This window comes from Desmodus rotundus, chromosome 7 (assembly GCF_022682495.2).
Source record: "Desmodus rotundus isolate HL8 chromosome 7, HLdesRot8A.1, whole genome shotgun sequence".
Lineage (NCBI taxonomy): Eukaryota > Metazoa > Chordata > Mammalia > Chiroptera > Phyllostomidae > Desmodus > Desmodus rotundus.
This window is the reverse complement of record NC_071393.1, coordinates 19,727,738-19,741,571: the sequence shown is the minus strand read 5'-3', so window position 1 is coordinate 19,741,571 and position 13,834 is coordinate 19,727,738. Positions and strand designations below refer to the sequence as shown.

At 44.0% G+C, this 13,834-nt stretch overlaps 1 protein-coding gene and 1 non-coding gene across 2 annotated transcripts in view; one reads left to right on the top strand and one right to left on the bottom strand.

Moving 5' to 3' along the window:
• CRKL (CRK like proto-oncogene, adaptor protein) overlaps nt 1–12,056 on the bottom strand; it is a 30,139-nt gene extending 18,083 nt beyond the window's left edge. Inside the window, exon 1 of the mRNA XM_024557304.3 lies at nt 11,211–12,056. Within this exon, the coding sequence (XP_024413072.1) occupies nt 11,211–11,521 (311 nt within the window). The 5' untranslated portion in view covers nt 11,522–12,056. The remainder of the gene's footprint in view (nt 1–11,210) is intronic.
• LOC112301972 (small Cajal body-specific RNA 24) lies at nt 4,503–4,627 on the top strand. The gene has a single exon (XR_002974526.1). It is a non-coding gene; the product is annotated as a small Cajal body-specific RNA 24 (non-coding RNA).
• Nucleotides 12,057–13,834: the final 1,778 nt, after the last annotated feature.

The following is a 13,834-nucleotide window of genomic DNA, read 5'->3' as shown; positions in this document are numbered from 1 at the left end:
ATGGCTTTCCTTCAAAACGAGCCCTATGTATGCCCGCTGCAGGGTTTTTCTGGGCCTAACATCGCACCACTGGCATTCTCCCACATCGCTGGTCTTCTTCCTGATGACTTTCACGTCAGGGTAACATTTCATTCTGGGAGGCTGCTGCAACGAAGCATCCTCATTTTCCTGGATATTTAGTTTTTCTTTCTTCCTATTTAATCATTCATTCCACAAACTCTTTTAACCATATTTTCCCTATATTGGATTTTTTTGTAAAGTCTAGATTTCCAAATTAAATAACAGGAACATTTTCATGGCTCTTGGTACATACGTGCCACCCTTCCAAAAAGTGGTCTTCGTAATCTGGCAAAACTTTCACCTTTATTTTTTAAAAAAGATTTCATTTATTTAATTTCAGAGAGAGGGGAAGGGGGACAGGGAGGGGGAGAGAAAGAGAGAGAAACATCGATTGGTTGACTCGTGTATACACCCCATCAGGGGACCGATCCCGCAACCCAAGCATGCAGCCTGACTGGGAATCAAATCTGTGACCTTTTGCTTGCTTTGTGGGAAGATACCCAACCAACTGAGCCATACTGGTCAGGCAAACTTTTTATCTTTATAAAAAAAACTTTTAAAAATTGATTTTTAGAGAGAGAGGAACATGAGAAGGAAGGGGAGAGAGAAAGAGAGGGAGAGAAACACGAATTTTGATGTTGCATTTATTTATGCATTCATTGGCTGCTTCACGTATGTGCTCTGATGGGGGATGGAACCTGATAGGCTGCCACCTTGGCCTACTGGGACTTCGCTCTGACCTACTGAGCTACAGGCCAGGACAAAACTTGTCCTATGCTAGACATTATTTACAGTCTTTGCAGACATTAAATGGCTTAATCCTGTCCTGGCTGGGTGGCCCAGTTGGTTGGAGCGTTGTCCCTTACACCAAAAATAGGTTGCAGGTTTGATTCTCGGTCAGAGCACATACCTATGTTACAGGTTTGATCCCTGATCGGGGGCATACCAGAGGCAACCAAGCTTGATGCTTCTCTCTTAGATCAATGTTTTTCTCTCTCTTCCCTCCTTCCTCTCTCTCTAAAATCAATTTAAAACATGCTCCAGGAAGGGCTTAAAAAAAAAAAAAAAGAAAAAAAAAAGGCCCTGGCTGGTGTGGTTCATTGGGTTGGGTGCCAGATTGTGAACCAAAAGATAGCTAGTTCAATTCCCAGCTGGGGCACATGCCTGGGTTGCGGGCTGGGTCCCTGTATGGGGGCATGTGAGAGGCGACCGGTTGACAGTCGATGTTTCTCTCACGCATCATTGTTTTTCTCCTTTTCTCCCTCTCCCTAAATCTTAAAAAAAATAATTGTTTAATTTTCACACCAAGCTGGTGAAGTAGATGTTGCTATTATCTGCATTTTACAGATGGGGAAGCCAAAGCAGGGATTAGACTTGCACTCAGGCAGTCTAGTTCTAGAGTTATCACTGATAAGCTCTAAGCTAGTCAGCTCATGAATTAAACCTGCACCCCTCAGGTGTGTAAGAATTAATGTCATGTAAACATACAATACAATATACAGATGATGTGTTACAGAATCGTATACTGGAAGCCTATATACTTTTATTAACCAACATCACCCCAATAAATTCAACTAAAAACAAAAAAGAAAAGAGAACGTCAGGATGTATATAAAACAGTCACAGCAGTTCCTGACGAGGCATGGAGCATCCAATTAGCCCCCCAACCCCCCTCCTTTAAAGTATACCTCTGTTCCTATTTCAAGGGCCATGAAGATTTTGTAAAAAGTTTGAGTAGTACCACATAAATCTCAGATACCTTACTAAGAGCATAACCAGTTGCATCTCAGACCCCATCCAAGAGTATTTTATTGTTTGTATAGTAAAAAATTAAAAGGAGTTCACTCTACAAAGCAGACTGTGAGGACACTACTACAGCTTCGGTGGGGACTAACCCTAATGAAATCCATTTACCCAAATAGCTACTGGCCTTACTATACACTAAGAATTTGGGAGACAAACAACGAATTAAAACCAAGTCTCTGTTCTCAAAAGCCTGCTAATTTAGTGGAGGAAGAGACTCGAAGACAAGTGACAGATCTAAGTGCAACTGACATGTGTCATGACAGAGGCTGACAGGGTCTAAGAGCACTCAAAGGAGTGAGTGAGTTCTGCTCAGGGTCAGACTCAGCAAGGAGATAATGCACGAAAGGCTAAAGACTAGTATTTTTTTTTGAAGCTGATGGATTTTGTGGAAGATAGGCTTATGTATTTTGGTTCTGCTTCAGAAAAAAGACTGGAGGCCCAAAGGTTCAAAAGCTCCTTTCCTCGGCTTCCCCACAGCTCACAGGACATACTGCTGGTTCCAACCTCTAGAGGTTGGCAAATTTCTGTATAAAGAGTTGGTATACGTTTGAGGCTTTGTGGGCTACTTATGGTGCTTGTTGTATACACATTTTTATATATACAAACCTTTAAAAGTTTAATAACCATTCTTAGCTACAGTACACTATACAAAAACTATCTGGAGTCTAGCCTGCAGGTCTGCAAACGATGGTGTGTAGACCTTTATTCCTACTGCATGGTTTTATAGGTAAAGTTTTATTAGAACATAAGTCAAGTCCATTCATTTTCTCTTTAAAAAAATATTTATTTATTTTTAGAGAGAGGGGAAGGGAGGGAGAAAGAGAGGGAGAGAAACATCAATGTGTAGTTGCCTCTCGCACGACCCCAACTGGGGGACATGGCCTGCAACCCAGGCCTGTGCCCTGATTGGGAATTGAACCAGTAACCCTTTGCTTTGCAGCCTAGCACTCAATCCCCTTAGCCACAACAGCCAGGGCCCATTTGTTTTCATATTATCTATGACTGCTTTTGTACTTTAAGGGCATAGCTGAGTAGTTGTGACAGAAGCTATACTGTCCTACACTGAAAGTTTGCTGATTCCTGGTCTAGATTACTGCATTACAGGAGGAAGAGAGTGACTTTCAACTTTCAACGCTTCCTTGGTGAGGGAATGTATGTATGTATAAATTTGATAAAGATGGAAGACAGCTTATACTTTCTGTACTACTATATTGATACAGTGACCTTGGAGCTCATTTCCTGTTTCACTACATGTGCAGATAGCCTTCAATTTGACATCAAATCAATCTCCCAGCCTCATCCCTGACATTGAAGTCTTCCACCCTAGTCTCAAACTCATTTATTCATCAAAACCTCCTGAAAATTACGCATTATTTCCACTGTAGATGAAACCGTAATGATGCTAGGTCAGATATACTTGCCTTTTAGGCTCCACTGCCCAAAGAAGTATGAAACATAAAACCAGAACAATTAATCACTTCTCAATCACTTCCCAGTGTGTTCCCTGTTCAAGACTGTAACTAGCACCCATCAACTCCTCTTTAAAGTTCGCACAGAGAAAGTTTTCTAAGCCTATTCAAACATACTAAACCCAAGCTTCTCCTCTCTTATGCCTATGGTCCATGGCACACTTTGAGTAGCAAGGCCCTGGAGGACTACCTGGTAACTGGTTTTTCTTATCTAATGACAATGAACCTTCCTCTTCTTTTGGTTAAAAGCAGTGATTTTCAATGCTTTTCATCTCGTGGCATACATAAACTAATTTTTAAAATCCTATGGCACACCCCAAAATATAGTTTTTGCCAATCTGACAGAAAATTTTATTTCACACTGGGCAGCTATTGTGTTGGCTGTTGTCATTTTTTAAATTTGACAATCCAAGAGAAAGAGGTCAGTGCCCCTGACTAAATAGTCAGGTACTGCATGTTTTAAAAATTCTTGCAGAATACCAGTTGAAAATTGTTGGTTAAAAGCATTCTCAGCTTCATGTATTAACCATACATAAAACATTTTCTTTAAACCTGAGTGTTAGTATCTTCTAAGCTTAAAATGTCCTTATTTATGCTGAAGAGCAGTATGATCAACCTCTGATGCGAATGTTTCAAGGGTACTGGTAAAGTTCTAGTTTTTAAAAGGGGGTAGAGGCCCTGGCTGGTGTGGATCAGTGGACTGGGCACCAGCCCACAATCTGAAAGGTCACTGGTTTGATTCCTGGTCAGGGCACATGCCTGAGTTCATGCCAGGTCCCCAGTTCAGGGCTTGCGAGAAGCAACTTACCAATGTTTCTCTCCCTCTCCCTAAAAATAAGTAAATAGCCCTGCTGGTGTGGCTCAGTGGATTGAGCACCAGCCTGAGAACAGGAAGGTAGCTGGTTTGATTCCTCCGACAGGGCACATGCCTGGGTTGCAGGCCAGGTCCCCAGCTGGGGGCATGCAAGAGGCAGCTGACTGATGATGTTTCTCTTGCACACTGATGTTTCTCTCCCTCTCTTTCTCCCTCCCTTCCCCTCTCTCTAAAAATAAATAAATAAAATCTTTTAAAAGAAAAAATAAAAGGGGGGTACATATATATATTGAGGATTTTTCTGAGTATACGCATGTATACGCACACTCTTAAATGTATGAAGTATTTCACAATAGACTTGAAAGATAAAACAGATGGTAAAAGAATCAATTCCTGTGTAAATGTCCTAGAGAAACACAGTAGGCTTCTGTTCACCTTTTGCAAGTAAAAAGGGTGGATCGTTCCACTACTGACATATTGAAAAGAAAAGAAAAGAATCAGTTCCTGGAAGACTGGCGAAGTACCCCTCTAGTAAAACTGCTTTAAATAACCCTTCTTAATACTCAGTGTCATTGGATACTGAGGGTCTCTCCCTTCTATCCCTGGACCACTCACACCATCACTAATGATTCTGCTTCTATGCTTCTTCACCTCTTTCCACAGCTTCTCTTCCTCTGCTCATTCCCATTCTGCTCATCCTGGGGGTTCCACCTAAGCTTAAGACTCTCAAAGCTATAAATTTAGCCTGCAACTCTCTTAGTAGCAAACCCATCAGACTGCCAAACACCACCTGGCTTCCCAGTTGAAACAAATCATCCTCTCACCCTGCCCCTTTCTCTTCTACTCTCTCAATTAAAGGTATCTTTCAATCATCCATCCCTGAAGGCAAACCTCTTCCCTCATCTTCTATATGCAACTGCCTGAGGAAGACTGTCAGTTTCCATTTGATATTCCCAAAGCATTTGATCTTAGTTTCGTCTTCTCAACATGCACAAAAAGCCCTGGCCAGTGTGGCTTGGTTGGTTGGACCACTGTCCCGTGCACCCAAAGGTCAAAGGTTTGATTCCCTGTCAGGGCACACACCTAGGTTGTGCCGGTTTGGTCCCCAGCCTGGGCACGTATGGGGCACCAATCGATGTCTCTCTCTCTCTAAAATCAACGTATCCTCGGGTGAGGATTTTAAAAAATGCACTAAAAGCTAAAGACTAGAAAGCACCCTGTGAAGTTGACAGATTTTCTGGAAGACAGGCTTAGGTATTTTGGTTCTGCTTTATTCTTCCTTCCTAGCTTACTGCCCACCACTCACATTAATTACACTCCCTGCCTTTCCTAGCAAGCACTGCCACCACCTCTTCTACCTCACACACTTGTTCTCATTCTTCAAGAGTCAAGTCTGAAAGATTACCTTGTCTATCAAGTCTTCCCTAAGCCTTTATTTGATCATACTTGCTTTTAAACTCCCATGTTATTACATTTTAATTTGCTCCATATACTGAGCTTCTCAAAGGCTAAAAACCATGGTTTACTCCCATTATGTATGTGCCTTAAACCTAGTACTGGGCTTTGGTGTAGAGCAGGCCTATATACATTGAAATTCCTGCTAATAAAATTAAAACGCCAAAGACACAGGGTAACATTTCCCATTCTAATTTCTATACTTTTTTCTTCTGAAAACACAAAAGTGCTGCCATTTCAATTTGCTAAACCTGGTTTAATTCTGCTACACAGGCTAGGAAATCCTGATTTGCCTTCCAAGCCTCTTTACCTCACCACTGCTCCACTCATAGTCTTAGCCATCACTCCAGACTAGCCTCCACATGCCTGGGTACCCACCTTATTTGTTAGGATCTTAGCTCAGACTCTAGGATAATCTGAACTCCCACTAATAAGCACTGCCTCCTTTTACTTATCAGAAAGAACCGAAATATTTTAGCCCGAAGGAGCCTTAGAAATAATCTAGTCCAACTATTCAGATCAAAAGAAAAATTCTTAGATAAAAAATTCTCTGGATTTGAGTCTCAAACAAGAGATACGTCACAAATCAAATGGCTACCAGTATTTTACATGCCATGGGAACACAACTCTTAACTGGGCAAGCTTCCATTCCAGGTATAATGACAATGTTCTTATATCTCATCTGAACTGAATTTAGATTATTTAAAATACCAGTAAGAGGAACTCCAAAGGTTTATTCACAGTGTTGAATCCTATGGTAATCAAAATTATTGGTAATCCCTACCCCTAAATAAAAAGTCCGGATTTGAAGTCCATTAAATACTTAGAACAGGAGATGTGGGAGAAAGTGTGTCCCTGATGCCTGCGGTCTCCTCTGGTCCATGTGGAGTTTCCTTTCTGCTTCACAGGTTTGAGGGTCCTCCTCTGGGTGCTCAGATTAAGCTTTTCTTTCTCCCACAGATACTTTACCACATTAGATCGCATGGAAGTAGCCTTTAAAACATCTTGGTAACCAGTAACCAGTACGCTCCTCGAGAACATGACAAGGACTGTTGATTTAATGTCAGTTCCATATTACCACGTACATGCGATGTGCAATGTCTACTGAGTAGAAAACAAGATTTTCTCTGAGGGTCAACTTGCCTCAGTTTTTAAATGTTTACTTCTCATTATTTTTCTCCTAGCCTTCATACATAAGCTAGAACTGGGAAAGCAAGTTACACAAAAGGAACTTTCAAGTCCTGGCTGGTGTAGTTCAGTGGACTGAGTACGGACCTGTGAACCAAAGGACTGCTGGTTCGATTCCTAGTTGGGGCTTAAGCCTGGGTTGCAGGCCTGGTCCCCAGGAGGGGGCGACATGAGAGAGGCAACCACACACTGACCTTTCTCTCCCTCTCTTTCTCTTTCTCCTTCCCTTCCCCTCTCTTTAGAAATAAACAAATAAAATCTCTAAAAAGTTCAAATACACTTTCAAGTTTCTAAACCATGGGAAAATGTAGTTCATATATCTACAGAAACCTTCTGAAACATTCTGTTGTTAAACTCGAAATAGCCTCTATTAAATAAAAAAGAACACTAGTGCTTACCTGATTGCTGACTATAACCACCACCACAGGATGTTTATCAAATAATTTGTAACAGAAAAATGACACCCATGTGCACAAAGAGAATAGGGTCATTCAAAATCAACAAAAGCCATCAGGCACTAGGGAACACACCCACAGCCTTTCTTCCCTCTCAAGCATGCATCTACTAGACTCTAAGGGTCCCTGTGAGACTTGCAACCAGGGGAGCAATGGGCAGTGGCAGCTCATTCTGGGCTCACCCCCTGAACCTGATTCCAAGGCCCCTTTTCTCCGACTTTCCAGTGAGCCAAAGCAACCCCGAGTAGGCTCTCTCCTGTTGCTTCTTCTGTCCTAAGTCCTCCCATGTTTCACTTGTTTAATAAATGTACTCTTGGGGGCGGGGGAAGCCATCTGACATGCTACCTTTTGGGAGTTAAGTTTACCATAGACAAATACAAAAAACAATTACAGTAATAAGATAAACCTAGAGGACAAAGCTACAAATATACCAAGTCATTTTTGCCTCTTCCTCTGTCACTCCCCTCTCTCCCATCAGCATCATACTTATATCCAAAATAGGCATCTCTACCAAGCCACGGCTGTCTACATGATGTCCATCTGACCTGTGACATATGCCATGAGTCACCATTATTTTGCACCTGGAGTATAGTAACAGCTCCGAGTTCAAACTCCTCCCATGGCACCAAGTGCACTCCATAATGGAGAAAGTATGTATGTCACCCATCTTTTCCAATACCTATCACTCGGATAAAATTCTCTTGTAATATTTGAATGAAAATATAAAATTAGCCCTGACCAGTGTGGCTAAGTTGGCTGGGCATCGTCTCACAAAATGAATGATTCCTGGTCAGGGCACATGTCTGGTTCAGTCCCAGGTTGGGACACATATGAGAGACAACCAACTGAAGTTCTCTCCCTCTCTTTCTCCCTCCTTCTCCCCCTTTTTTAAAGGGGGGGAAATACACACACACACATATATGTGTATATATGTGTACACACACACATATAAATAAAATTAGAAGTTAAATATTCCTGCCCTGGCTGGTTGGCTCAGTTGATTGGAGTGTCGTTCCATACACCAAAAGGTTGAATGTTTGATTCCAGATTAGGGCACATACCTAGACCGCAGGTTTGATCCCCAGTAAGAGCATGTACAGAAAGCAACCGATTCATGTTTCTCTCTTTCTCTCTCCCTTCCCTCTCTCTAAAATCAATAAACATACCCTCGGGTGAGGATTAAAACAAAAGTTAAGGAATATTCCAATAACAAAATCAGACTAGAACAAAATAAGCAACGACTCTTAAATTCTGAAGAAATCATACAGTTATGACCTTCTGCTAAGCAATAAACAAAAAATAATTTTTAAAAAGATTTTGTTTATTTTTAGAGAGAAGGGAAGGGAGGGAGAAAGAGAGGGAGAGAAACACTGGCCTGCAATACAAGCATGTGCCCTGACTGGGAACTGAACCCGCAACCCTTTGGTTTGCAGGCTGGTGCTCAATGCACTGAGCCACACCAGCAAGGGCAACAACCAAAAAAATTACTGGCCATAGATCATGTATTTATGTCTTTAAAAAGAGTTTAGTTTTGATGCCTAAAAAGTTAATTAACCACTTAATTTATCCCTTTTAGGGTGAGAAGAAGCATTACACTGATTTTTGCATCTGGCTGTGGTTTTACTAGCCTCTAGTCTTCCATAAAGGCCAATAACACATCAAACCCAATCCGTAAACTTCAGGGTTGGGAGAGGCAATCCAAAGACTCAGTACAACAAAGTAAATCCAGTTGGGGTCTAATTCGACCAGGATTGAAGGGCCTCTGAGAGATAGCAGGGCAGAGGAAGAGAAACAAAGCTGAAAGTGAGGGGGGAGGGTCAGGGAAAGGCCCTATTATTTGTGAGGAACCTGGAACAACAGGTAGGCTTTCAATAGGTGAGGAGTGGGTGGAGTTAGGCAGTCAAGAAGAGCCAGCAGCCTGAGCAAAGGTTTCCAGGGAATGAGTAAGCAGACTAATGGGGCTGCACCAGAGTTAGGAGGGAAAGGAGGCAAGCACAGACATCAAAGATAGATTTGGTATTTGGTGAGACATGGTGTATGGAAAATATGGAGTCGTTTTTTTAGGGGCAGCAGGAAGCCACTACAGCATATTCCTTCTTCTCCCCCTAGAAGGGGATCTATTTTTTAGGCTATTTTTTTATTTTTAGGGAGAGGGGGAGGGAGAAAAAGGGAGAGAAACAAACATTAATGTGCCAGAGATACATCTGTTGCCTCTCTGCACAACCCCAACAGGGGACCTGGTCTGCACCCAGGCACGTGCCCTGATTGGGAATTAAATAGGCAACCTTTTGGTTTGCAGGCTGACATTCAATTCGCTGAGCCACACCAGCCAGGGCTCAAGCCATTTATTTACTCACTTTTTGGAACAGCTGTATTATAGTACCTGTCACCTCAACCTAAGCACAATGCCTTGTACATTGCTTGGCTTAATAAACGTCTGAAATTAATGATGTAATTCACCGTCCCAAGTTAAGGAAGTCATTTACTAAAACATATAAAATCTCACCACAGTAGGTTCTAAGATGCTCTACAACCCTTTATATTGGAATTATATTGTACTCAAAGTTGAATCCAATTAGGAGCTTCTTCAGGGACCTGGCAGTTTCACCAATCAGATTCCTGGTGTCTAGGTCTTTGTTACATAGTATTTGATTTATAATCACTTTCTCCCAGTTTTTAAAGTCCATTTACCTCAGTAGTTAAATCTTACAGCCATTATACTGTCACTGCTTTATTTCTTCTATTCCACAGACACAACACTGAGACCAGGCATCCAGTGAGTATTCCTTAATTAATTATAGCAGCTTTTAATGTTTAAAGCCCATAGTAATATCTTGTCAGCAAACCAATAAAATGAGAAATATTTCACCCCCCCCAAATCTGTATTAACACCCTGTCCCTTTAAAAGAGATGTTTAAGAAACAAACAAAATGCTTTTTATTTTTAAAATTTTAGGCAATTTCTTCAGCTCAAATTTGGCATAATCTAAATGGAAGAAACCTCAGATAAAACACCGATGAAAGCAAATGAAAGCAAATAAATAAAAGAATGCATTTTACTTGGAAAAGGGGATGCTTAATGCTCAGTATCAAATAGATATTAAAATTAAAAGACATGTCATTAGACTTAAAACAAAAAGTACATCTAAAATTCCACTACGATACCAAAAAATTGTCATTCAAAAATTTCCCTTAACAAACAGTCTAGGCTTATTCTTCCTTGGAATATAACCAAATGGACTACTAGCTTACTAACGATCCAGCTTGGGGAAAAAGTATAAAATAAAAATTCAAAAGGAAATCCTCACTAAAGCTAATGTGCCCTCTTTTAAAATTTTTGTATTTAATGTATAATAGGTGTCTGGCTATTTCAAACTTGGCATCAAGGTACTGATATACAGTTCTGACATTTCAGTTATAGGCTTTTGTTCCTAAATGCTTAGGCATTTTCATTTGTCGACTGTTCCACAGGCTGCTGGACAGGAGTTCTTAACCTGGAGTTCACCGATCTGCAAGGAGTTCAAGAACACTGAATGGTATGAAAACGGGTGTGTATGTGCATTTTGGGGGAGGATGCCAACGGCTCTGTTCTGATTCTTAAAGAAGTCTGTGGTCCAAAAAAGGTTAAAAAAAAAACCCCAAACAACAAAATCCTGCTTTAGTATCACAACTAAATAGGGAACATGACGAAAGACAAAAAAAACGTCCATTTTAATTTTTAACTATGCAACCGCCGTTAAGACGTTTCAGACGCATCCCCTCATCCACCGTGACCCGGATCCTGACACTAGCCTTCCATTCGGAATGCTTTCTGGAAAGTAATTTGGTTTACACTAGGAGGAAATGAGTTCAATCACCCACACACACACTCTTGGATCGACCCCATGCACCAACAAGCCATTGTCAACCCTCTCCTCTGGGGTCGGGTGGGTAGCACGCCCCGGGAGCGCGGGCGCTCGCGTACCTGGGTGCGGGCTCGATTAGGGTGGTGGTGTCCAGGTAGTGAATCTTGTAGAACTCCAGCAGGGCCGGCAAGTGGTCAAACTCCTGGTCCCCAATCTTAAAACGGCGGTTGGGCAGCGAGTTGATGATGTAGTGAGAGACCCGCGAATTCTCGGACACGGACAACACATAGTCCCCGGGGCAGGTGGAAGAGTCGCGGACTAAAAACATTCCGTGGCGCTGGCCCTGGAGCCGGGTCTGCGCCTCCTGGCGAGACACTGGCCCCATATACCAAGAGGAGCGATCAGAGGAGTCGAACCTGGCGGAGGACATTGTGTCGGGCCGAGGCTCTGGGGCGGGTCGGGGCGGCGGCTGTTCTCGCCTGCTCTTGACACCTATTCCCGGCAGACGGCTTTGGGGCCGAAGAAGGGCCTCTCGGCACACTTCGAGGCGTGCTTAAAGGGCCAAGCCAGCACCTTCCTCTCGGCTCCGGCCCCACAGCATCCTCCACTTTAGCCCGCCTGCTCCGGGGCCGCCTCACGGAAGGAGCCGGCTCAGGGAACGCGGGGCAGAGCCCGAGGTCGCGGCGGGCGAAGCCGAGCCGCAGCGGAGGCCGCCCCGGGGTTCTCGGGCTGCCCCGCGTACCAGGAGTGCCTCCCTCCAGTCACTCCTGGCCTGAAGCGCACCTGCTCCGTGCACCTATGGCTCTGCACCGACCCCAGCTGCTACACCAAGTACCAAACTCCAAGGAGCGTCGCGCCTCCAGGGCGGTTTTGCCTAGCCGGTTCCCAAGAGCCACAGCAACAAAATGGCGGACGCGGGAGAAGCAGCCGGCCACCTCCCCCTCCGCTCAGCGCGTTCTGTATGCGCACGCGCGGGCCCCGGCTCCCAGAGGCCGCCGGGGCCCTCCCCCGACGTCGTGCGGCACAGCCAATCAGGAGCGTGGTCGTGACGGTTCGGGCTTGCGCCGCTCGCTCCCGCTCCCGCGTTCCGGGAGGAGGCGGAGATGTCGGAGGCAGCGGGCACTCCCTTCTTGGCCCTTGGTACGCCGCTGGGGGCGCTGCGGCTCCCGGGTTTCCTCGCGCTGGCAGGAAAACAGCTGGAGCCCAGAGGGAGCGGCATTTCGAAAACCTGCTCTGGGAACAAAGCGTAACGTGCAGGCCGAATCTCTAGCCAGGGAGGCGTGGTACCGTGGTGACCTGGCCAGCCGAGGGGACGGTCCCGGGTGGACTGAGGTGGCTTAGGAAGGAGATGACCGTGGATCTGAGGCGGCTACCAGATAGGGACTAGATGACCCTGACCCGAGGTGTCCTGATGGGCTGAGCGACCCGGAGTGGCCAAGGGACCCAACAGGCACGAGTCGAGGGTAGGAAGGTTGGACTGACAGTTAAATGGCCCAGGAAACACAGACCGGTCATTCCTGACGCTGAATAGAGTACGGACGCTTCCCGGGCGTGGCCTCGAGGCCGTCCCTGCCGGGGGCTCAGCCTGCTTCTCCGAGTTAGTCTTTCACCCCCCCCCCCCCTTGTTTACCCGGCTCCCGCCGTGCCCTCCTAGCCTTTCTGTTCCCTAACCCTCAACTAGAATGTACATTTTAAGGAAGTGCGGACCTTGTCTGTCTCGTTCACCTCTGGGCCAAACACAATGCGTGACCCTGAGTTGATGCTCAAATATCTGTTGAACAAATGACTGACCAGAAAAACCTCCCGGCTACTGGTGCCAGATTATTGGTAGCACCACCCCAGGAACTGGACAGACAAGACCGTCCAGGCCCTGGACGGTTGGCGCAGTGGGTGGAAGCCTCGTCTGATACACCAAGGTTGCTGGTTCTAGCCCTAGTTGGCACATGCGAGAAACAAATCAGTTTCTTTCTCTCTAAAATAAATCAAAAATTTAAAAAATTATAGCAAAGGACCTAACAATCTGGGAAATTCCACTCAAGCATCTCTATTTCTGCTTTATTGATCTGGACACAGGTACGTAAGTCTGGAAAAAGCCTTTTAATTTGTTACATTGTAAATTAACTATCTTCAACTGAAGGTTAGATGGAAGTTCCTCAATTGCACAATTAAATGGATTTTGAAATATGAAAATTTCCATTGCACTTGACATCAAGATCTGAGAATGCTGCTGGAACTGTAGTTTGAGCTCAGAAAATATATGTGCTGTATATTTGTGTGGGGATGGAGATCTTGCTTTTGTTTAAACTTCTGACAGCATGGGAAGTGTATAAAGCAGCATAACCTTACTTGTACTTCAAAACATTCGTTTTTGTCAAAATGACTTTTCTGCAGTATACATTTCACATATAAGCACTGTTTTGCCCCCAAATTTTAGGTTTAATTAAGAAACATTATCAATTAGCCCTGGCTGGTGTAGCTCAGTGGACTGAGGACGACTGCGAACCAAAGAGTCATGGGTTCGATTCCCAGTCAGGGCACAGGCCTGGGTTGCGGGCCAGGTCCCCAGTGGGGGCCACATGAGAGGCAACCACACATTGATATTTCTCTCCCTATCTCCCTTCCCTTCTGTCTAAAAATAAATAAATAAAACTTTAAAAAAAACCCTATCAATCAATTATATTGCAAAAGTTAATTTCCAAGGTCATTAAGTATTCAGTAACATTCAGCTTCTAATTCCAACAAA